The 25301-nt window shown below is 37.4% G+C and overlaps 1 protein-coding gene across 3 annotated transcripts; it reads left to right on the top strand.

The window, feature by feature from the left end:
- The first annotated feature begins 903 nt into the window (after positions 1 to 903).
- On the top strand, positions 904 to 25277 carry LOC127427504 (dual specificity mitogen-activated protein kinase kinase 4). 3 transcript variants are annotated; one of them, XM_051675168.1, is made up of 13 exons: positions 904 to 1270; positions 3650 to 3685; positions 3813 to 3845; positions 9970 to 10030; positions 10642 to 10816; positions 11054 to 11173; positions 14124 to 14243; positions 14360 to 14411; positions 14588 to 14715; positions 14824 to 14901; positions 16835 to 16983; positions 17192 to 17237; positions 21491 to 25277. In XM_051675168.1, exons 1-13 carry the CDS (start codon positions 1144 to 1146, stop codon positions 21602 to 21604), a joined length of 1239 nt encoding a protein of 412 aa, XP_051531128.1. In that variant the 5' UTR covers positions 904 to 1143; the 3' UTR covers positions 21605 to 25277. The 3 variants fall into 3 exon arrangements, with proteins under 3 accessions (XP_051531128.1, XP_051531127.1, XP_051531129.1); XM_051675167.1 differs by having other exon boundaries at positions 9928 to 10030; XM_051675169.1 differs by lacking the exon at positions 904 to 1270 and adding an exon at positions 9452 to 9580 and having other exon boundaries at positions 9928 to 10030.
- Positions 25278 to 25301: the final 24 nt, after the last annotated feature.

Raw genomic sequence — 25301 nt, 5'->3', positions numbered from 1 at the left:
AATATGATGTTCAAACGCAAGTAATGTTAATTCCCAAGGTGAAATACCTCAGTAGATGGGCGCAGAGTATATAATATGTATAATTATTATACATTATAACTCTCCTAAAATGTACCTCATACATTCCCTTCCAAGGGGAATTTGTTACCTTCGCACTCGAAGCGCTCGTGCTTGTTAAAGAGTGGCATGCTGTTATTGCAACCATGCTACGTTCTGTTTCTGTTCGTCCTGCGAAGGCCGTCTCGTTTAAATGAGACTTGTTCAAAGGAGGACGCTCGGTATACTGCAGCCTTCAAAGGAGCATCCTACCTAGCATGCAGCTGGGTGTGGCAACAGGTGATCGCACATGCTCGCTCTCTCGCTCTCTCTCTCTCTCTCGCTCTCTCGCTCTCTCTCTCTCTCTCTCTCTCTCTCTCTCTCTCTCTCTCTCTCTCTCACACACACACACACACATCCATCCTTGTTTATCCAATAACTTGTCAGAAACAGCACAAGCCGTGATACTATTTCTAAAGTGACATTTTTGAATTAATAACGAAGGCTTGGACGCATCATTTGGTTTGAACCAGCAGCGGCAGATGCGTTTTTATGACCGTACTCAGTTTTTCCTAATTTTTTAAATGTACTTGTTCATTGAACTGTTGTATATAAGCAATATCATATGAGCAAGAGTGCGATATGGCCCTACATCAGCAGTGCTGATGTAGGGCCATATAGCACGATTGCGAGTGTGATATTGCTTATAAACAACAGTTCAATTTTTATTTATTATTATTTATTTATTTTTAAATTCCCAACCGTTTAGCGCTCCACACTCCAATCCAGTAGGTGGCGGGAATGCACCATGTAAGTTGGATTGCCAACCGCCATAAAACACCAGAAGAAGAAAAACATACCATCAGCTTTCAGCAGGGGAGTGAGTGAGGCGCAGTTCATCGAAACTGGCTATCCTGTCCCGCCTTAGGAACTCTTTTTAACCCCCTCCATTCTAAACTTAACCGAATGGGGTGCGGAAACCTTCTCGATTGACTCCAGTAGTCGAGACTGTTGAGTGTGTTGCGCTGAATCCTGTGTCCAAAGGGTACTTTTCAGCTCATTGCATTGCAGCCACTAGAGCTGCTGCTGGAATTTAACAGCTCTGCAATGGCGACTCCCAGTCCCAGCACCAACTCACCAACTTCATGCAATTGGAGCATTAGCGCTGCGGGATCCATGTTGCACCACCCGCAAATACAGACGCAACATTTAACGACAGTGAGCCACATGCAGGGTAAGGGATTCAAATATAGCCTGGATGTATTCCGTGTCGTTATCTATAGATGCATTGCTAACGCTGCGAAACAGTGGATAGGCCAGGCCTGACCTTTCTCGTTTCCCGGTATTTATAGTTTATTGCAATGATATATGAAAGCGAAACACTATGAAAACTGCTCTGAAAGAACGGCTATATATAAGTACATTCATTGTTTTTACTTTGCATTTGTCTCCCAAGGCTGTAGGCATACTAAATGGCTGTTTCTCAAAACGTAGTAAGCTTCCTACTCTTAGGCATATGCAGTGTTTTGGGGCATCATATAGACGCATTCCGTTGCCAAAAATGCTGCTTGGTTTACAAATACCCATCAATCACCTTGTTCTTTTTCACCACTGTTGGTCTAAACCTACAGAAATAGAAGCAATATAATGTACACAGGCCTACATAATTATACTATTATGTTATTGCCCTATTTACATTTGATAGACTTTCATATGGAATTATGTACTCGTGTAGCATACAGTTGAAGTCAGATGTTTACATACTCTTAGGTTGAAGTGATTAAAACCCATTTTTGAACCACTCCACAGATTTCATATTAGCAAACTATAGATTTGGCAAGTCGTTTAGGACATCTACTTTGTGTATGACAAGAGTAATTTTTTCCAACAATTGCTTACAGACAGATTGTTTCACTTTTAATTGACTATATCACAGTTCCAGTGGGTCAGAAGTTTACATACACTAAGTTAACTGTGCCTTTAAATGCTTGGAAAATTCCAGAAAATTATGTCAAGCCTTTAGCCAATTAGCTTCTGACAGGAGGTGTACTGAATTGGAGGTGTACCTGTGGATGTATTTTAAGGCCTACCTTCAAAATCAGTGCCTCTTTGCTTGACATCATGGGAAAATCAAAAGAAATCAGCCAAGACCTTAAAACAAACAAAAAAATCAAACCTTGTGGACCTCCAAAAGTCTGGTTCATCCTTGGGAGCAATTTCCATACACCTGAAGGGACCACATTCATCTGTACAAACAATAATATGCAAGTATAAACACCATGGGACCACGCAGCCATCATACCACTCAGGAAGGAGATGCATTCAGTCTCTTAGAGGTGAACATAGTTTGGGGCGAAAAGAGAAAATCAATCCCAAACAACAGCAAAAGGACCTTGTGAAGATGCTGGAGGAAACAGGTAGACAAGTATCTATATCCACAGTAAAACAAGTCCTATATCGACATAACCTGAAAGGCTGCTCAGCAAGGAAGAAGCCATTGTTCCAAAACTGCCATAAAAAAGCCAGACTACAATTTGCAAGTGCACATGGGGACAAATATCTTACTTTTTGGAGAAATTTCCTCAGATCTGATGAAACAAAAATGGAACTTTTTGGCCATAATGACCATCGTTATGTTTGGAGGAAAAAAAATGAGGCTTGCAAGCCGAAGAACACCATCCCAGCCGTGAAGCATGGGGCTGGCAGCATCATGTTGTGGAGCTGCTTTGCTGCAGGAGGGACTGGTGCACTTCACAAAATAGATGGCATCATGAGGAAGGAAAATTATGTGGATATATTGAAGCAGCATCTCAAGACATCAGCCAAGAAGTTAAAGCTTGGTCGCAAATGGGTCTTCCAGATGGACAATGACCCCAAGCACACCTCCAAAGTTGTGGCAAAATGGTATAAAGATAACAAAGTCAAGGTATTGGTGTGGCCATCACAAAGCCCTGACCTCAATCTGATAGAAAATTTGTGGGTAGAACTGAAAAAGCATGTGCGAGCAAGGATGCCTACAAACCTGACTCTGTTACACCAGTTCTGTCTGGAGGAATGGGCCAAAATTCCAGCAGCTTATTGTGAGAAGCTTGTGGAAGGCTACCCAAAACGTTTGACCCAAGTTAAACAATTTAAAGGCAATGCTACCAAATACTAACAAATTGTATGTAAACTTCTGACCCACTGGGAATGTGATGAAAGAAATAAAAGCTGAAATAAATCATTCTCTCTGCTATTATTCTGAAATTTCACATTCTTTAAAATAGTGATCCTAACTGACCTAAGACAGGGAATGTTTTCTATGATTAAATATCAGGAATTGTGATAAACTGAGTTTAAATGTATTTGGCTAAGGTGTATGTAAATTTCTGACTTCAACCGTATAAGCCTAAAAGTGTCTTTCGTTTCATCATCTGTTATAGCAACGTTCACAGGTAGCCTGTATTTTTCTATTGAGTGGAATACAATAGGTTAATGTTAGACCAGCAGTGACAGAGATAAGCTAGGTAACAAATATGAATCCTTTTTATTCTTGTTATAGCATAATTGTTTAATATTTTTTTTTTATGTATATCTTTTTTTTTTTTTTTATTTATGTATGGCTCACGCTCAGATTCCAGCACGTGCTGGCGGTGTCAAAATGAAACAGGTATGCTTGCTCATGAACATATTTACTGGTTCACATTCATTTTAACACCTTTCATTTTTATTTGCACCATCATTTGTATTTATCAGCATTTGCATGCACGTTGAAATTTGTTTTCCTCTTTCTTCAGGATTTCAAATAAATCTGTCTGGAGTAACCCAAAGTAAGCCCAGTTTTCTATGCCCATACAATATTTTGTGTGGTTTAGTTTGGGTATTCTAAACACTTCTGCAGCATCAAATGACATGAATTTTTAAATGGGTCATGACTTTCCTTTTTTGTATTATTTTAAAATGTTCCCTGAGGTTCTCTTATAAAGTTTTTAAAGTTTTTTTTTTTTTAAAACTAAAACAGTCATATATTTGTAAAACATGATAATTTTCCACCCTCATTCTGACCCTCTGTCAGAAACACTTGGTTTTGGTGCAGCTTCTCCTTTAAGACTTGACAGTAAATGGCCACTGTTGTGATTGGCTCTTGATTGACCTGGTCTCTTCTTGCCATCTCACTGCTCATCACTACTGGGCAGGGCTACAGAGGTAATAAGGTAAAGTAGGCATTGATGTGTTGTTGTGGAGGCGGTCAGATGCAAATGTCTACCACAGTGTGACATCACAATGTGGGGGAAGTAGACTATGTGTTGTTTTGGCAATTTGGTTTCAACAAATGCTCTTTTTGGAGTGAGGAGGAAACTTACAGTAAGTTTTTGTAGTATAATTAACTTACATGTTAAAAGATCAAGGAAAATGTATTTCCTTGTCATGACCCATTTAAATACAATGTTGAAATTGTATAATATTTTTTTTTTAAAGTCAAATAACAGAGAACACATTTCAAAATTTCAACCCTGTTTCCACCTGGTATTAAAGTGTAATAGTCACACCTCCAGATTTAAGACAAAAGTATACTTCAGTTGTCCTTGCAATGTGTGCTGCAAATTTCATCATCAGCACAGTCTGTGCGGACTGTCCGAGAGCGGCCCAGATTTTCTCGACAGGTGCATGCGCCTGTCATTGACGATACTAAAGAGTATCACAAAGCAGTCAAAGTGTGCATACGTCGAACACATTCATATTCACTTGTGGTCAAAAGAGTATACTTTGAAAAGCAACATGGTCGACCGGGCGTGATCCGATATGGAATGCAGAAAAACAAAGTATACCCGGGCCTTTAAAAAATAGGGTCATGAAAGGGTTGTGAAAATATGTAAAAAGGTGGGTTGGAAGAGGGGGAGGACGGATGGGGGTCAAGCACAACAATTACTTCACAATTAGAGATGGCTGAACATCAAAATGTGAGAGAAAACAAGAGTGTATCAAGTATATCAGTCAAGGGTCAAAAGTATGATATGATGAGCATATTGCGAATATGATAGAACAGTTTGAAAATCAAAGATTAGAAAATTGTGTTCAAACTTTTAAGAATGAAGTGAAAGCAAGCACTGCCACAAAAACCTGTTTGAACTGCTTATAGACCTAATATAAAATGATAGATATTTATTCTTAAAAGTTTTTAAGATATAGATATTTATTCTTAGGAGTGTTTCTGGTTTAATAAAAGTTAAACTCTATATACAGTGTTTGTGGCATAATGATTGTGAGAGATCAAACAGTCAAAACATGAGGAACGCAGGTTTTTCCAGCCAAAAAAAAAAAAAAAAAACAGGATTTAAATAGTTACAAAATAAACTCAAATCAGTTTAAACTGAATAAATGTCTAGGCCCATCAAAATAAATAATATAAATAAAAATCAACTAATTAGAATTAAACTTAACAATGAATCAGAAAATCATAACTGAACTGAACAAAGCCCACACACACAAATGACACACAAGGGGGGATATATAGCTCTGTAAAAAATTAAGAGACCACTGCAAAATTATCAGTTTTTCTGGATTTAGGTATGGTTTGAGTAAAATGAACATTTTTGTTTTATTCTATAAAGTACTGACAACATTTCTCCCAAATTCCAAATAAAAATACTGTCATTTAGATCATTTATTTGCAGAAAATGACAACTGGTCAAAATAACAAAAAAAGATAGTGTTTTCAGACCTCAAATAATGCAAAGAAAACAAGTTCATATTCAATTTTAAACACAATACTAATGTTTTAACTTGGAAAGAGTTCAGATCAATATTTGGTGGAATAACCCTGATTTTCAATCACAGCTTTCATGCATCTTGGCATGCTCTCTACCAGTCTTTCACATTGCTGTTGGGTGACTTTATGCCACTCCTGGTGCAAAAATTCAAGCAGCTCGGCTTTGATGGCTTGTGGCCATCCATCTTCCTCTTGATCACATTCCAGAGGTTTTCAATGGGGTTCAGATCTGGAAATTGGGCTGGCCATGACAGGGTCTTGATCCGGTGGTCCTCCATCCACAATTTGACGTGGCTGTGTGGCATGATGAATTGTCCTGCTGGAAAAACCATTCCTCAGAGTTAGGGAACACTGTCAGAGCAGAAGGAAGCAAGTTTTCTTCCAGGATAACCTTGTACGTGGCTTGATTCATGCGGCCTTTACAAAGACGAATCTGCCTGAATCCAGCCTTGCTGAAGCACTCCCAGATCATCACCGATCCTCCCCCAAATTTCACAATGGGTGTGAGACACTTGAAGGCCTCTCCAGGTCTCCGTCTAACCATTAGAAGACCAGGTGGAGGATCGGTAATGATCTGGGGATGCATCAGCATTTTTCTGCAAATAAATGCTCTAAATGACAATATTTTTATTTGGGCATTTGGGAGAAATGTTGTCAGTACTTTATAGAATAAAACAAAAATTTTCATTTTACTCACCATACCTAAATCCAGAGAAACTGATCATTTTGTAGTGGTCTCTGGAGCTGCATATACACAGTGGACTAGTCCATAACACTAACACAGGAGGGTAACATAAACACAACATTATTTAACATGAAATTAGAATACATCAATTGCTTCTCTGAAGTAGTAAAGAAATAAATAAATCATAAACGAGATAAATTGTAATATACACATCAAGAAATTACGTGAAGGGCCAAAAATCAAACTTGACTGAGGGCAGTGGGCCAAAAATAAACGTTGCATAAATCAAACTGTATTATTTTAAAATTAAATATTAATACTGAAAAACAAACAGAACTTTAAAATTAAAATCAAGTGTACTATACTTGCATAATGCACATAATTGTCTATCATGTAAGCGACTAAATGTAAGCGTCTCTTAAAACATGGTTACTGTCTCTTTAAAAACAGCGCATCTCCTCACATTGAGCACACGGTAGTTCTGTGCAGTTTTGAGGAGTTTTGGAGAGATGAAGATACAATGGCATGACATAATACTATCAAGTAGGATATTGTTTTGTGACCAAGAAGATATTAAAGATATTTCTTATCATAGACCTAGGCTGCACATTGTCCTGGATTTCACTCAGTATTACCATTTATTGGGACTGCCAAATGTAATAGGATTATTTAATTAAACAATGCTGTAAAATGTTTTTGCATAGTTAATGCATTAGCCTGCTTACTTTTATTTGACATTAAAACTGTTTTCCTGTTTTGATATCAAAAACTTGAATTGTACTTTTGCTTCTTTTCTTAAGAGGTGATGGATTAAGGCTGAATGTATTACATTAGGTAAGGAAATAAAAGCTACGAAGCACATTTCTGCAAATTAAAAAATTGAGAGGCCTATTAATTTCATTGACTCCAAAATATGATTATGATTAAGAACCTGCCGCAATAAGGCATTGTATCTTATGGTTATTAAAAAAACTTGCAGCTATTTGTTTTTACGCAGATAGTTGCAAGTAAACAAGATATCCTCACGTTTGACTAACGAATTACAGTATGGTGCACAGAGATGTTATACACACCCCAAAACAGGGTTTAGTCAGAATAAGATGATGAAATATGAAGAATTATTTTACTGCATTACCGTTTTTGTCTAGCTGGCAGGGCAGAAAAGGGATTTTTGAGAGTACTGGTCTGTTCACTTATAGTGCTTGTCGTAATGTTGTGCGGTGTTTGGAGTGAATGGAACCGTTGTTTATATTGAAATGCTTCCTCACCTTACTTTATCAAGCCCGCTTCAGTGGTCGCTTTCATACAGATATGAAATGCTGCACAACGTATAGTGCGCATTCAAGCCATATTTAATTTCTGATGACTGTACGTGCTGTTCCGTGAGTCCACCTAATTACCTGTCATTTCTTGACACTGCTTCAGTTCCCGCTCCAGTTTAAACCAACTAGGTTCTGTCTAGTGGTATTGAAGGCACACCTCCGAGCTGGCCAATCATAGTGAAGATTTTGGGGTGGCACCTGGGATGGCCAATGGAGTGAACTTTCAGACAGTAATTAAAGGTCATTTGAAGTACGCTTATACATTTAAAAAAATTAAATCACTTATACTCTCTACTTTTCAAATAAGCTATAGTTTTTGTAATGCAAAAATAAAACAAAAATTTTTTAAAACAAAAATATTAATTAAAAACGAAGAGCTGCATCAATGTCATATATATAATTATTATTTTATTTATTTATTTATTTAATTTATTTTTCGCTCGTCATCTATGGCAAGGCGGGCCAAATCAAAGGTCATCATGGGCCAACTTTGGCCCGCGGGCCCTTGTTTGGGCACCTATGGTCTAGACGGACCTCTGTCAGAGATGCACAACAGACCCATAATTCGACATCAAACCACTTACTGTACTTACTTGCACTTACTGTAGATTCGGTTGCATCTGGGGGAAACAGTCCAGTGGCGCCTGCAGCTGTACGGCCGTACGCACTGTGTGTACCATTAGCCCTCCGACTGACCTTAGAAACATTTACTCTCAGAATGTTTCATCAATCATGAAATGTGTCCCGTATTTCTGCTGGCTGTTTAAAAGAACTAGCAATGCCCAATTTGCGAATGAATAATTCTTTTGAGTCTGTTCTTTTCAGTGAATTGGCCAAACGGGCCTGCAAATCTGTTTGAATCGATTTGTGATTCAGTACAATTCGTTCAGAGCGCTCACTGAATCAATTGGAGCATAAAAGTAAACGGTATCGGGATATTTACTGATAAAGCGCTGGAGACAGTGTAAATTTACCTACAGTCAACTGAAACAAAAGGCTGACTTTTTGAGAGGTATCTTTGAGAAACTTTAGCTAGTGATGTGTCATGTGAATAAGGGGCTGTTCAAACTGAACTTGTTTTTGCGTCCTTTTGCACTGATTTTCAATAGTTTTCCAAATAAACATTTGCAAGATAGATGTCTTTTGACAACTGCGTCATGTTTCACTGTGTTTTTAGCATCTCTCATGGGGGCGCAGCATTTTTAGACGCTTTCAAGTAAAAAAAAAAAAAAAAAAAACTTCAACTGATAAAAATGCATCTCGAGATACCTGCGTTCTGCTATATTTGTTGTGGTGCGTTTTGCTTTTCTAGCGCGAAAGCGCATCTGTTTGAACGGTTACTGAAAGAAATGCTTTAGCTAATAGTTACATGAATGCTATTCATACTCAAGAAAACAAATGCTTATCTCAAAGTCACCAGAATTGAACACTTTGTTGTTTTTCGCACAGAAAAATCTCACGGGGGGGCATGCCCCCGGACCCCCCTAGATATAAGGTTTATTAGGCAGATTTCTGTGCGTACCCTCAGATTAAATCCTGCAGGTGCCTCTGAAACAGTCCGTGTTTTTTCCCATGCTTGCTTTCTTTAATGACTTTTTTGTGGTTTGTTATCATGCAGTAACATACTGACAAAGTGATTGTATGTTTTTATGAAATCAGATACCCTCCTCTTGAAATCCTTGGTCACAGGAGGCGCTTTTGAGATGCAAAGTAACACCAGGTGGAAATAGCAATGCGTCTTGGCTGACCACTTGTGATCGGATCACCAAAAATGCATCTTAATGCCAGGTGGAATCAAGGCCTTCCATAATCTCAATTATCGAAAAGTGCTAAATGTTACAATATAGCCTAATTACTTGCATAGTTATATGCTTAATCATATAAGTTTTCTTCCTGGAGAATTGTATTGAACTAATCATCTCATTTATTTATTATTTAGTTATTTCCATAGTCGTGTTTTTTTTTTTTAATTTTTTAATTTTTATTTTATTTTATTTATTTTTTTTTGCATGCTTTTTAAAAATGTTCTTTTTTTTACTGATTTACGTTGTTTTAAAACACAAAGCATGAGCAAGTTTTAATAACCCTGAGCAAAAAATAAATAGGTTAACTGGAATTAACATTTTCCTTTACAGGTAAACGTAAAGCACTTAAGTTAAACTTTGCTAATCCCCCAGTCAAACCAACTGCAAGACTCCCCATCACAGCGGCTAACCCTCCTTTCCAGAATCCACACATGTGAGTGGGTGACCAAAAAAAACCATACAAATTATGGATACATTCAATGCAAATGAATGAAGTTAATATGTGCAGTCTCTTAAAGGAATAGTTTACCCAAATTACTTTCTCGTATGACTTCTACGGAACACAAACAAAGATTTTTTTTGATGATGGTATGATGTGAATATATCCATACATTGCAAGTTAGTGAAGTCCAAAAAGGATATAAAGGCAATCCATAAGACTTCAGTCAGTGGTTTAATCCATGTCTTCTGAAGTGATACGATCAGCTTTGGGTGAGAAGACTTTAATGAAGCATTATTCAAATCATGATCGTATCGCTTCAGAAGACGTGGATTAATTCACGTTAATTCACATAAGTCTTTATGCTGCCTTTGTCCTTTTTGGAGCTTGAAAGTGTTGGACCCCATTGACTTAAATTGTGAGGACAAAAACACTCCATTTAAAAAGTCTTCATTTGTGTTCTGCAGAAGAAATAAATTCATATGACCTTGAGACAGCACAAGGGTTAGTAAATGATGAGAGTGATAATTTTTGGGTGTACTATTCCTACATTATTCAAATCGACTGCATCTAAAAAGCATCACAATTGCAAAAATGACTTTCAGAGAGAGGCTGCGGACACACAGTATCGAGTCGTCAGGAAAACTGAAGATTTCTCCAGAGCAGAATTGTGACTTCACAGCTGAGGACCTGAAGGATCTGGGGGAGATCGGGAGGGGAGCGTATGGCTCAGTTAACAAGATGGTGCATAAACCCAGTGGTCAGATCATGGCCGTCAAGGTGATTCAGATTTGTTTTTGTATAGACATGTCTGGTTATAAAGGGGTGAAAAGAGGAGTAAGAGAGGCGTTCGTACAGTATAACAGGCATGCATGTGATCTGTAGATTTGGAAGGGAAGGAGATCTGAGGCTGGGGTGTCTGTTTGATCTTCGAAGATTTCATCCACATTTTAAAATTGTCAGAGCCTGTGCCATGATGTATCTTTGCTGACTTAAATGTCCTTGTGTGCAATGCAGAGGATTCGCTCCACTGTTGATGAGAAGGAACAAAAACAGCTTCTCATGGATTTAGATGTAGTGATGAGGAGTAGTGACTGCCCATATATCGTCCAGTTCTATGGAGCCCTGTTCCGAGAGGTGAGCTGATGCCATCTATTAACTAAAACTATGCCATACACAACCACACACATTTAATTTCACATTATTAACATTTGCATTGGCTTCCAAATGTGAAAAAGATAGAAACATTATGTAGGGTTGGTTTTTATTTGTAGTAATTGAATAATTTTCTGTTGATGTTTGGATGTATTTTGTAATGAAGTATTTTAATGATGATTCTGGTTCTTTTTTTGTTGTTGTTGGCTGTAAGTATTTGGGTCATTGACAAGACAAATAAGGTTGTCAGGGATTATGAGAGTTCAAAAGACATGTATCAAATTCACAGAAATATAAAATTTGTGTCCATTTTTAATTTCCAAACCTTGAAATGTTTGTTTTTGACTTAATGGCTTAAATAATGCCAAAAGGTGTTACCATCAAGTAAACTTCATTGACATACTTTCCTTTCTCCTTAAATATGTGCGTGTACACAACTTAATCATTTCAAAAAAGTTTCCAAAAGTATTTATCCTTTCAAACTCCATTTGACCTGAACAAAATGTGCCTTTTCAGTAAAACAAAATATTTAGTATATAATATAAAGACTTCATGCACAGTCATGAGAGTTTAAAAGGGGTCCTCTCTTTTCTTTTTTTAATATGCATAATATTTATAATAAAACAATTTTCATTGCTTATTAAAAAGATTCCGAACTACTTAAAGGGATAGTTCACCCAAAAATGAAAATTCTTTCATCATTTACTCACCCTCATGCCATCCCAGATGTGTATGACTTTCTTCTGCTGAACACACATGAAGATTTTTACATCCCCAATTCCAAAAAAGTTGGGACAGTATGAAAAATGCTAATAAAAACTTAGATTTGTAAATTATATACACCCTTTGCTATATTGAAAGCACTAAACTACACATTATGATGTTTTACCTTGTGAATTTCATTTTTTTTTTTAAATGTACAGTAATTTCAAATCAGATGATTGCAACACACTCCAAAAAAGTTGAGACGCAGCAATTTAAGACAAATAACAATTTGACAAGTTGAAATAACAATGCGATGTGAAACAGGAGATGTTAAACAGGTGAGGCAATCGTGCCATAGTATATAGGGAGCCTCCAAAAACAGCCTAGTCCTTCAAGAGCAAGGATCATTCGAGACTTGTCAATTTGCCAACAGATGCTTCAGCAAATAATCCATCACTTTGAAAACAATGTTCCCCAAAGACAGATTGGAAGGATTTGAGGCATTTCACCTTCTACAGTGCACAATATAGTTAAAAGATTCAAGGAATCTGGTCAAATCTCAGTGCGTAAAGGGCAAGACGAAAACCACTTCTGAATGCGTGTGATCTCTGATCCCTCAGACATCGCTGTCTTAAAACATCACTCATCTGTAATGGATATCATGAACATGGGCTTGGGATTACTTCAGTAAACCTTTGTTAGTCAACACCACTCACCGCTGCATCCACAGATGCAAGTTAAGACTTTACTATGCAAAGCAGAAGCCATACATCAACACTATCCAGAAGCGCTGCTGACTTCTCTGGACTCAGTCTCATCTTATACGTAAAGTAGAACAGTGGAACCATCTTTTTTTTTTTTTTTTTTTTTGGTCCGATGAGTCCACACATTTCAAACTGTTTTTGAAAAACACAGCCGTCGTGTTCTCCGGGCCAAAGAGGAAAAGGACCATCCAAGCTGTTTTCAATGTCAGGTCCAAAAGCCAGTGTCGGTATGGGCCAGGGGTGTGTCAGTGCCCATGGCATGGGTAACTTGCACATCTGTGAGGGCATCATTAATGCAGACAGATATGTAAAAATTTTGGAGCAGCATATACTGCCATCCAGCACTGACTTTTCCAGGGACGTCCCGGAAATTTCAGCAGGACAACTTCAAACCACATACTGGCAGAATAAACAGAGTGTGTGTGCTAGACTGGCCTGCCTGCAGTCCTGACCATCTCCAATTGAGAATGTGTGGCGCATTATGAAGCGCACAATACGGCAATGATGACCCCGTACAATTGTGTAGCTGAAGACCTGCATAATGGATGAATGGGGAAAAATTCCACTTTTTAAACTTAAACTTGTGTCTTTAGTGCCTAAATGCTTAAGTGTTATTAGAAGAAATGGTGATGTTTCACAGTGGTAAACACTCGACTGTCCCAACTTTATTAGTGTTGCAATCATCTGATTTGAAATTACTCTACATTAAAAACAACAGTGAAATGCACAAGGTAAAACATCATATAATGTTTAGTTGTAGTGCTTTCAATATAGCAAAAGGTGAATATAATTTACAACTCACTCATTTTTGTTTTTATTAGCATTTTTCATACTGTCCCAACTTTTTCAGAATTGGGGTTGTAGAAGAATATTTTGGCTCTGTAGGTCCATACAATGCAAGTGAATGGGTACCAAAACTTTTAAGCTCCAAAATGCTCATAAAGGCAGCATAAAAGTAATCCATAAGATTCCAGTGGTGAAATTCATGTCTCCAGAAGCAATATGATGGGTTTGTCTGTGACAAACAGATCAATATTTAAGTCCTTTTTAAGTGAACCACTGGAGTCTTATGGATTACATTTATGCTGCCTTTATGTGCATTTAGGTAATCATTTACATGCATTGTGAGGACCAACAGAGCTGACATATTCTTCCAAAAATCTTAATTTGTGTTCTGATGACAAAAGAAAGTCATACACATCTGTGATGGCATGTGGGTTAGTAAATGATGAGAGAATTTTCTTTTTTGGGAGAACTATTTATTTATTCAAGAATTTCAGCTTTTAATGATAATTGTATTTATTTTATTTGTTACTGTCTCCAAAAGGTTACATCACTTAGATTAGTTTAAGCCCCAGTAAAAATATAAAAATTACATTGAACTCAGAAATCTAAAACATGTTAGCTGTATTTAAGAAATTGTTTTGTGTGAACATGTCATTGACCCATTTGTGTTTGTTCAGGGCGACTGTTGGATATGTATGGAACTTATGTCTACCTCCTTTGACAAATTCTACAAATATGTATATTGTGCATTATATGATGTCATTCCAGAGGAAATATTAGGCAAAATTACATTAGCAGTAAGTGGCAAATCACATATTATTAAAACGTTGTTTACATTTCATATGTATTGCTATTACTTTTGGTTACTATAAAGGGAAATTCAAATGATCTTTTGCTTAATCGTTTACTGCAGACTGTGAAAGCACTGAATCACTTGAAAGAAAACTTAAAAATAATCCACAGAGGTAAGTGGCCAAGCACTGAAAACATTTAAAGCTGAATAATGTAATTTAATCATTCAATCAAGTGTACCATTTTGAATAACATTTTTGTACTGAACTTTCTGACACTTGGTGTTAGAGTTCCTAAACTGAATCATTGAATTGTTCAACTTTTTTTTTATTTTTTTTTTTATTTCTAGACATCAAACCATCCAACATTCTTCTGGATAGAAATAGCAATATCAAGCTCTGTGATTTTGGCATCAGTGGACAGCTGGTTGACTCCATTGCCAAGACCAGAGATGCTGGATGCAGACCTTACATGGCTGTGAGTCACCATATGCTTTACCTCTCGAAAAACAACAGTGTATAGATTGTCAATTTAAAGAATATGAGGTTATTTTATGCCTTATCTTAAACCATGTATCATTTCCAGCCTGAACGGATAGACCCCAGTGCCTCTCGACAAGGCTACGATGTCCGCTCAGATGTTTGGAGTTTGGGTATAACATTGGTATGTCTGTGATAAATCTACTGTCCATTGTACGAACATACCAATACCAGAGCTTGCACTACTCGTCCAGAAAAGTAGTCGGCAGTTCAGCATTTACCATATGTAAATTACTCTCCTTAAAGGGTAGTTCATCCAAAAATGAAAATTCTCTCATCATTTACTCACCCTCATGCCATCACAGATGTGTTTGACTTTCTTTCTTCTGCTGAACACAAATTAAGATTTTTAGAAGAATTTCTCAGCTCTTTTGGTCCATACAATGCAAGTGAATGGGTGCCAAAATTTTGAAGCTCCAAAAATCAAACAAAGTCAGCATAAAAGTAATTATAAGACTCCAGTGGTTAAATAAATGTCTTCAGAAGCGGTTCAGAAACAGTTCACTTTCAAATTCTTTTACTTTTGTTTTGGTGATTTGTACTCTGTGCATACGGCCCGGGAAAATAATTTCTAGCAAACAGTTACTTAAATATTGATCTGTTTCTCACCCACACCTGTAATATCACTTCTGAAGATATGGATTAAAACTTTGCCACCAATTCATTTGCATTGTATGGACCTACAGAGCTGAAATATTCTTCTAAAAATCTTAATATATGTTTTGCTGAAGAAAATCATACACATTTTGGGTTGAACTATACCTTTAATGTAGAGAAGATGGAAAGAATGTCCTCATAACCAAGATGATACAGGTGATTAACCACAGCTTCATGCTGCTTTCATTATCACAAACTGGTCACAATAGCATACTACCATACTATTCTTACTATTTCTGTAAGTCTTATGCCAGAGTCTACTGTCTCTGAAGCATATTTTATTGGATTGTTGTGCTTTTAATTTCCTACACTGTAAACCCTAATGTTGTCATTACTGGAAAAATCAAGTTGTCTTCATTAAACATTACTTAAAATGTCAAGTTTTGGGCTCACAACTCAAATATCTAATTTCCTTGAAGTTATTTTTCTAAAAAAAGAATAATAATAATCCATAGACTTAAGATTTTAAGTGTTAATAACTCAGAACTATTGAGTACAAAATTAGGCAATGAGGAATACCACATGTCTTGCACTTGATTTATTGAATTATGATTCCTTGGTCAAAGGGAACATATGGGGGCATTTTAATAGTTTTTATTCAGAATTTGTAGAGGTTTTAGCTCTTGTAGTATTATTTATGTTGTTTTGTTGCAAATAGTTGTTTTGTGTGATGTCACCATTAGGGTGATCTGTGTCCCCTTTGGTCAAGTTGGACCCTGTTCATCTCAGTTCTGCTTGTGCATGTGTAACTGAACTACAGTTTCATATGCATTTCTGTGGAGTAATGTTTATTGAATGATTGACCTAAAATCAGTTATAATCTTCACTTTTTAAGCTGTTATTATATGACCTAAATTTGAATCCATTCAATTTAAATGAAGTTGAAACAACAACATTCAAATAGCAAGTCTGAGTTAAGTCTACTTGCATCTAGTTAGCTTGACTTACATAGTCAAGTTCATTCTATATGAACACAAAGTTAAGTGAATTTAATTACACAAGATTTGGAGACACCATTACTCAATTCAGTTGAAGGAATGAGTTTACTCACTCAATCAGTCATCTCATTAGGGTTTTCACTGTAGTGATAAATGGTGTGAGACAATCATGTCCCCCTTGCTTATTGTTTCTGTCAGCCTTTGGTCAAGAATTGATTAGATTCAAGGCATTTTGCAAGAATTCTGGCTTGTACTGTATGTGAGCACCCCAAATACATATACACATCACATATAGCATGCTTTGTGAGCGAAATTTTCCTCCTGCTTTCGCAGTATAGAACAAGAACAAGAGAAGTCATGTAATCCACAACTAGCTGACCCAGACCCAACACGTTGATTGTGTTGGCACTGTCGACAAACGTGCTGTTCCCAAGTTAACTGTCAAATGTCTTTTCGTTATAGTATGAGCTAGCTACGGGACGTTTTCCTTACCCCAAATGGAACAGTGTGTTTGATCAGCTGACACAGGTGGTGAAGGGAGACCCTCCTCATCTCAGCAACTCCGAGGAGAGACAGTTTTCCCCTAAATTCATCCAGTTTGTCAATCTATGGTGAGTTCAATTCTTCACCACTGGGTACCTATGTGCACATGTGGCAGAGGTATTGACCTCTGCTAGATTTGAAGTATTTGCCTGAACTGTAGGTTATCAGTGTAAAACAGGCATGGTTTGTGTTACACATGTGCTGCTTTGCTATCCCAGTTTTGTGATGTGGTATTGTTTGATCATCTGTCTTTGTTTGATCATGTGACTTTTTCAGCCTTACAAAGGATGAGTCAAAAAGGCCAAAGTACAGAGAACTGCTGGTAAATTAAGTCATTTATTTTGCAGATAATGCAGTCAAAAGGTCATTATATCTAAATAAACATTTGCAATAATGACAGACTGACAGTAAATTATCTAATACAGGGGTTTTCAAACTATTTGCTGCCTAGGGACCCCAAATATGATGAACCTTGCGAGGTTCTCAATATTATGTACTTGCTATAAGCTTGGAGCATCCTATCATCCAACAACAAAATAAAAACTGTTTCCAGGCATACCTACCTAATTGGTGCTGTTTTGAAGGCAAAGGTGGTCACACCAAATATCGATTTAGCTTTTTTTATGTTTACTGGACTTTGCATGACATTAATTGTTAAATGAAAACCATTTATGGCATTAATTTTGAAGACATCCTCACTAGGCAACATTTTTCACAAGAGAGAGAGAGAGAGTGTGTGTGTGTGTGTGTGTGTGTGTGTGTGTGTACACGCACACCGATCAGCCACAACATTAAAACCACCTGCCTAATATTGTGTAGGTCCCCCTCGTGCCACCAAAACGGCACCAACCTGTATCTCAGAATAGCATTCTGAGATGCTATTCTTCTCACCACAATTGTACTGAGCGGTTATCTGAGTTACCGTAGACTTTGTCGAACCAGTCTGGCCATTCTCTGTTGAACTCTCTCACCAACAAGGCATTTCCATCTGCAGAACTTCCCATCACTGGATGTTTTTTTTGTTTTTTTTTTTGGCACCATTCTGAGTAAATTCTAGAGACTAAACTTCCAGTGAGGGGCAGTTCTATGGACGGAAATACCTTGTTGATGAGAGAGGTCAACAGAGAATGGCCAGACTGGTTCGAACTGGCAAAGTAACACAGATTACCACTCTGTACAATTGTGGTGAGAAGAATAGCATCTCAGAATGCTATTCTGAGATGTGGGTTGGAACTCTTTTGGTGGCACGAGGGGACCTACACAATATTGGGCAGGTGGTTTTAATGTTGTGGCTGATCGGTGTGTATACAGTGCATCCGGAAAGTATTCACAGCGCTTCACTTTTTCCACATTTTGTTATGTTACAGCCTTATTCCAAAATTCATTTCCTCAAAATTCTACAAACAATACCCCATAATGACAACGTGAAAGAAGTTTGTTTGAAATCTTTGCAAATTTATTAAAAATAAAAAACGAAAAAAATCACATGTACATAAGTATTCACAGCCTTTGCCATGACACTCAAAATTGAGCTCAGGTGCATCCTGTTTCCACTGATCATCCTTAAGATGTTTCTACAACTTGATTGGAGTCCACCTGTGATAAATTCAGTTGATTGGACATGATTTGGAAAGGCGCACACCTGTCTATATAAGGTCCCACAGTTAACAGTGCATGTCAGAGCACAAACCAAGCCATGATGTCCAAGGAATTGTCTGTAGACCTCCGAGACAGGATTGTATCGGCACAGATTTGGGGAAGGGTACAGAAAAATTTCTGCAACATTGAAGATCCCAATGAGCACAGTGGCCTCCATCATCAGTAAATGGAAGAAGATTGGAACCACCAGGACTCTTCCTAGAGCTGGCCGCCCGGCCAAACTGAGCAATCGGGGGAGAAGGGCCTTAGTCAGGGAGGTGACCAAGAACCCGATGGTCACTCTGACAGAGCTCCAGCGTTTCTCTGTTGAGAAAGGAGAACCTTCCAGAAGAACAACCATCCCTGCAGCAATCCACCAATCAGGCCTGTATGGTAGAGTGGCCAGACGGAAGCCACTCCTCAGTAAAAGGCACATGACAGCCCGCCTGGAGGACTCTCAGACCATGAGAAACAAAATTCTCTGGTCTGATGAAACAAAGATTGAACTCTTTGGCCTGAATGGCAAGCGTCATGTCTGGAGGAAACCAGGCACCACTCATCACCTGGCCAATACCATCCCTACAGTGAAGCATGGTGGTGGCAGCATCATGCTGTGGGGATGTTTTTCAGTGGCAGGAACTGGGAGACTAGTCAGGATCGAGGGAAAGATGAATGCAGCAATGTACAGAGACATCCTTGATGAAAACCTGCTCCAGAGCGCTCTGGACCTCAGACTGGGGCGAAGGTTCATCTTCCAACAGGACAACGACCCTAAGCACACAGCCAAGATAACAAAGGAGTGGCTACGGGACAACTCTGTGAATGTCCTTGAGTGGCCCAGCCAGAGCCCAGACTTGAACCTGATTGAACATCTCTGGAGAGATCTGAAAATGGCTGTGCACCGATGCTCCCCATCCAACCTGATGGAGCTTGAGAGGTCCTGCAAAGAAGAATGAGAGAAACTGCCCAAAAATAGGTGTGCCAAGCTTGTAGCATCATACTCAAAACTTGAGGCTGCAATTGGTGCCAAAGGTGCTTCAACAAAGTATTGAGCAAAGGCTGTGAATACTTATGTACATGTGATTTTTTTTTTTTTTTTTTTTTTTTTTTTTTTTTTAATAAACTTGCAAAGATTTCAAACAAACTACTTTCACGTTGTCATTATGGGGTATTGTTTGTAGAATTTTGAAGAAAATAATGAATTTAATCCATTTTGGAATAAGGCTGTAACATAACAAAATGTGGAAAAAGTGAAGCGCTGTGAATACTTTCCGGATGCACTGTATATACATATACACTCACCGACCACTTTATTAGGAACACCTGTACACCTACTTATTCATACAATTATCTAATCAGCCAATCATGTGGCTGCAGTGCATAAAATCATGCAGATATTGGTCAGGGGCTTCAGTTAATGTTCACATCAACCATCAGAATGGGGAAAAATGTGATCTTAGTGATTTCGACCGTGGCATGATTGTTGGTGCTAGACGGGCTGGTTTGAGTATTTCTGTAACTGCTGAACCCCCAGGATTTTCACACACAACACTCTCTAGACTGTTTAGAGAATGGTGCGAAAAACAAAAAAAAACATCTAGCGAGCGGCAGTTCTGTGGATGAAAACGCCTTGTTGTTGACAGGTCAGAGGAGAGTGGCCAGACTGGTTCGAGCTGACAAAGGCTACGGTAACTCAGATGACCCCTCTGTACAATTGTAGTGAGCAGAATAGCATCTCAGATTGCACAACACGTTGAACCTTGAGGCAGATGGGCTACAACAGCAGAAGACCATGTCGGGTTCCACTTCTGTCAGCCAAAAACAGAAAGCTGGGGCTGCAGTGGGCCTACCAAATGAATGTCACAGCAAAAATCGATATTCACTCCAGGCGATGTTTTCCCAATTGTCTATAGTCCAGTTTTGGTGAGCCTGTGGACACGGAGGGGTCTTCTGCTGCTGTAGCCCATCCGCCTCGATGTTTGACATCTTGTATGTTCAGAAATGCTTTTTTGCATAGAACTGTTGTAACGCGTGTTTATTTGGGTTCCTGTCACCTTCCTGTTAGCTTGGACCAGTCTGGCCATTCTCCTCTGACCTCTGTCATTAACAAGCCATTTTCGCCTATAGAACTGCCACTCGCTGGGTGTTTTATTTTTTGTTTTTTTTTGCACCATTACACTCTAGAGACTGTTGTGTGTGAAAACCCCAGGAGATCAGCAGTTATAGAAATACACAAAGCAGCCCGTCTGGCACCAACAATCATGCCACAGTCTAAATCACTGAGATCAATTTTTTTTTTTGCCCATTCTGATGGTTGATGTGAACATTAACTGAAGTTCCTGACCTGTATTTACTTGATTTTATACATTACACTGCTGCCACACGATTGGCTGATTAGATAATCGCATGAATAAGTTGGTGTACAGGTGTACCTAATAAAAGTGTGGGGGGGGGTGTGTGTGTGTGTGTGTGTGTGTGTGTGTGTGTGTGTGTATATATATATATATATATATATATATATATATAAAATAATAAATTATACTCAACATATTTATTTTGTATTAAATTGTTTTTCCTTACCATCTTATTTTCACTATATGTAAACATGTAGTGAATTTCAAATAAATTCAAATGTATTTGTATAACACGCTCACAATAAATATTATTCCAAAGCATCTTTACTGAGAATATGGCCTCACAACCATATACACTTTTTGAAATTTTCCATAGACCCCCAAGCACCCCCTTGTTAGGGGTCCCAGGGCCCCAGTTTGAAAACCTCTTATCTAATACATTATTTAAAAATTTCTTTTATGTCTCAAACTTGTTAGATTTACAATGCAATTAAGTTACATTTTTTGTAAAGCTTCATTATTCTTAAAATTGTCATTGGAAGACTAAATGTGCTCATGGTATTTCTCTTGTTTTGACCTGCAGAAGCACCCATTTATCCTGATGTATGAAGAGCGAGTTGTGGACGTTGCCAGTTATGTGTGTAAAATTCTAGATCAAATGCCCACCTCCCCTAGCTCTCCCATGTATGTTGACTGATGGTGACCGGTCTGTTGGGTATGAGTATGGTCCGGCAACCATTTGGTGTACATACACCGGCTCACAAAACTTTTCGACCCTTAACCAATACCCATTTTACTGAATTGCAAATCCCATTTTGAAATTTTGATCTCTGTGATGGTATATTTCAAAACACTGAGGGCTCTATTTTCCAGTTTTCGTGAGAGTGCTAATTCTAAGTGCAATTTTTGTGCCAGCGCAAGGGTGCATGGGAGGGAGTGTTTGCGCTAACTGTGGGTGTATGCGCACAAACTGTGGGTGTATCGTATGTAAATGAAGTGGCGCAAAGCATCATTTGCTATTTCCTTGAAAAATGGGTCATTGCGCTAAGACGTTTCAAAATCAGGTCTTTTTTTCAGCACCGAGTCTAAACTCGGTTCCTACATTTGCAATTTCGAGACTCCACCAGCAGGTGGTAATAAAGTTCATTTCATTTTCAAATTCTGAAAATATAGTGAAACATCAAATTATGTCCTTGACGATCAGAGTTTTAGCCAACTTATGAAACAAAAATTTGAAATTTATGTTGACATATTGAGGTCATGGTTTATTTTTCAATGATTATTATTATGTTTATATTTACAATTGTGTTTATGATCTAATTTGTATTGGTATTTTTCCACCTTGTCATAGAGTGATTTTTAAGTCACTGAAAAAGGTGCCAGTGAAAGTCTGAGAGGATAAAATGTTTGGATTTGGAATGATATATATACTTTTTTTTTTTTTTTTTTTTTTTTTTTAACCATTTTATTTCGATTTTACTTTCATTTTGTTTGAAGTGTAATTTGAATTTAGAAATATTTTTGGTTTAATTTTTTTTCGTGTTTCAATAAATTAGTGTTTTTTTTTTTTTTTACTCCTGTTTTTATTTTTAGTTAACGAAAATATATTTTCACTGCTAGTTTTCGTCTTTGTAATCATTTTCGTTAACGGTAATAACCTTGGTCAGTAGATGAAAATTATTAATAATTCTTACATTCCCTATAATTTAACAGAATGTACAGTACATCCAAATCTTAACAAGAATCACATTTTTATGTTTGTAAAAGGAGCGTGTCCATATTTCTATTATTTTAATTCATTGCATACAGTCCATTTACACTACCAACTGTTTTTGTTTATATCGCTGGTGCTGAATAGGAATGAACTATATAATAGGACGCAGACGCTGCAGTAACCAGAGAAGAACCTCCGAATTAAATTGCACTTAACCCAGCCCATTAGCACATTGTTGACAAATTCGCCAAACCCATTTGTGCCTAGACTTAGCACGTGCTTTCACGAAAAAAACAAAACTTCATTGCCATGCCCACTGATTTCGCTCTTATGGCATAGCGCTACCCTTAGCAGTAACATTCTTAAAAAAGGGCCCTGAATCTGAGAATGAGTGCTTCATTGTATGGAATTTGGAACCTTTAGACCGTAGTCATTTATTTTGCGTTTCAGTGCTTAGAAATAAAAATATCAAAGAGAACAAAACAATAGTGTACTGTAGGTTTTGAAATGGTGTTAAATCAGGGTTGAGGGTCTAAGTATTTCTGCTAGGCACCATTGTTGTACTATCACATATGTACAAACACATGATTGTGTTTAAAGAGAAATACTTTTTAATAAGTCCCAAAAAAAATGTGTGCAAAAAGGATCAGCTCTCATTTTAAAGCCATGTACAATGTGGAGTGTAAACAAGCGCTAACAAGTTTCAAAGTTCCACAAAACAGCCTTTCTCATTTCTTTGTGTGATGCTGCATTTTTCTGTGTGTGATATCTTTTTGGAATATTAATTAGCAAAACTTGAATTTGCCCACTTAAGACCATCAGATCAAGCTTTGTACATTAGTTGATGGAACAGATATGATTACCAAAATGGCATCACTATGAAACAAACAAAAATGGAAAGAAAACCACACCTATACTGGTGTTTTGCTTCATATGTGTACAGATAATCAGCAAATAACACCATGCACACATTTTACATCATTGTCACTCTGTCTCTCTCTCTGTTTAATGAATCGTTATGCAAAGGTATTGTTCTACATTGATGAAATGTGTTTAAGTAGCTTTACTTGCTCAACATGCAATATAATGTCATAATGATCCAAATGGTTTTCACTATATCAAAGAGAAATCTGCCTAGTATACTGAATGCTTTAGAGATTTACAGGGCTTTTCTCATCCACCGTGTGTATTTATACAGGTATGTTCTTGGTAACATTGTCAAACTGTAAAACAGGAAACTGCTTTTAACAAATTTCTCAGAAGCTCGTCCTCTCAACAGACTGCCCATATTCCTAAAGTCACTTTTAAAGCTGTAGTTTTAGCATGTTATCTTTAGATTTGGCATGACAACTTTGAGTGTATGGAATGTGTCTGGGGCTCTGGCGTCGCCCTAAAAGGATACAGTAGTTCATTGATAGGTCATTTAATTTAAAAGATGTACTACAGTTATCAAAACATTTGGTGTGAAACGGTTTGATTGTACATTAAAGGAATAGTTCACCCAAAAATGAAAATTCTCTCATTCTTTACTCACACTCATGCCATCCCAGATGTGTATGACTTTCTTCTGCAGAACACAAATTAAGAATATCTCCGCTCTGAAGGTCCATACAATGCAAGTGAATGGGTGCCAAAATTTTGACACTCCAAAAAGCACCATAAAAGTAATCCATGTTTTAAGAACAATATTTAAGTCCTTTTTGCTTAATTCTTCTCCATGCCCAGTAGGGGACAGTATGCACGAAGAATGTGAATCACCAAAAACATAAGAAGAATGTAAAAGTGAACTGTTTCACACCCACATCATATTGCTTCTGAAGATGTAGATTTAACCACTGGAGTCTTATGGATTACTTTTATGCTGACTTGTATGTGCATTTTGGCACCCATTCATTTGCATTGTATGGATCAAAAGAGCTGATAAATTATTCTAAAAATCTTCATTTGAGTTCAGCAGATGAAAAAGTCATACACATCTGGGATGGCATAGTGTAAATGAGAGAATTTTCATTTTTGGGTGAACTATTCCTTTAATATGGCACCAGTTCATGTTGAAAGTGTTTTTGAGAGCGTTTCTTATTTTTAAATGGAGAAAAGCTTAAAGGAAGTGCAACATCATATTAGCTCAATGGACATCTACTTGTCAATAGTCTTTGGTTATTGTCAAAAGAACTTTCCAGTTTCACAGATGGGAAAAAATAACTTCTTAAATGCAATCTAAGAATGAATGCAAATGGCAAATCATCAAAAGGTTTAGTAATGGGATGAAATAATTTTAAGGGTGATGTGTATTATTATATTGTATAAGAGTGGAAAATATGTACAGAATAATTATCACTGTGAAAATATTTTAAGTATATGGTGAGAAAAGTAATCTGTAAAAATTGTAACAAGGAAATGTGCAGGGATAATGCCGTATATGTTCAGGTTTGGATATATTAACCTTGACAGCTTCGGGCTATTTGTCTTATACACGTCACATATTTAATGAGGACATCTATGAAACAGAGTTCACATTATGAGTATGATCAGAGTATTTGTCTGCAGGTCAGTTGTTACAAAATTTGGATGTGGCTGTGACTTTGTCATAATGCTCTGTTAAATCTGAACACACAGATGGGCTAAATGCTAGAATAAAACCAAGTACTGAACCATTCCTTGTGTGTGTGTGTGTGTGTGT

Source organism: Myxocyprinus asiaticus, chromosome 36, assembly GCF_019703515.2.
Source record: "Myxocyprinus asiaticus isolate MX2 ecotype Aquarium Trade chromosome 36, UBuf_Myxa_2, whole genome shotgun sequence".
Taxonomy (NCBI): domain Eukaryota; kingdom Metazoa; phylum Chordata; class Actinopteri; order Cypriniformes; family Catostomidae; genus Myxocyprinus; species Myxocyprinus asiaticus.
This window is presented reverse-complemented; position numbering and strand designations above follow the sequence as displayed.

What these genes read in the sequence shown, in the direction of transcription:
- LOC127427504 (XM_051675167.1), top strand. Translation starts at nt 1,144, where the DNA reads ATGGCGACTCCCAGTCCCAGCACCAACTCACCAACTTCATGCAATTGG. An exon ending in GTCAGATCATGGCCGTCAAG is followed by an intron (nt 10,817 to 11,053) that starts GTGATTCAGATT and finishes TGTGCAATGCAG; the next exon opens with AGGATTCGCTCCACTGTTGA. An exon ending in TAGGCAAAATTACATTAGCA is followed by an intron (nt 14,244 to 14,359) that starts GTAAGTGGCAAA and finishes CGTTTACTGCAG; the next exon opens with ACTGTGAAAGCACTGAATCA.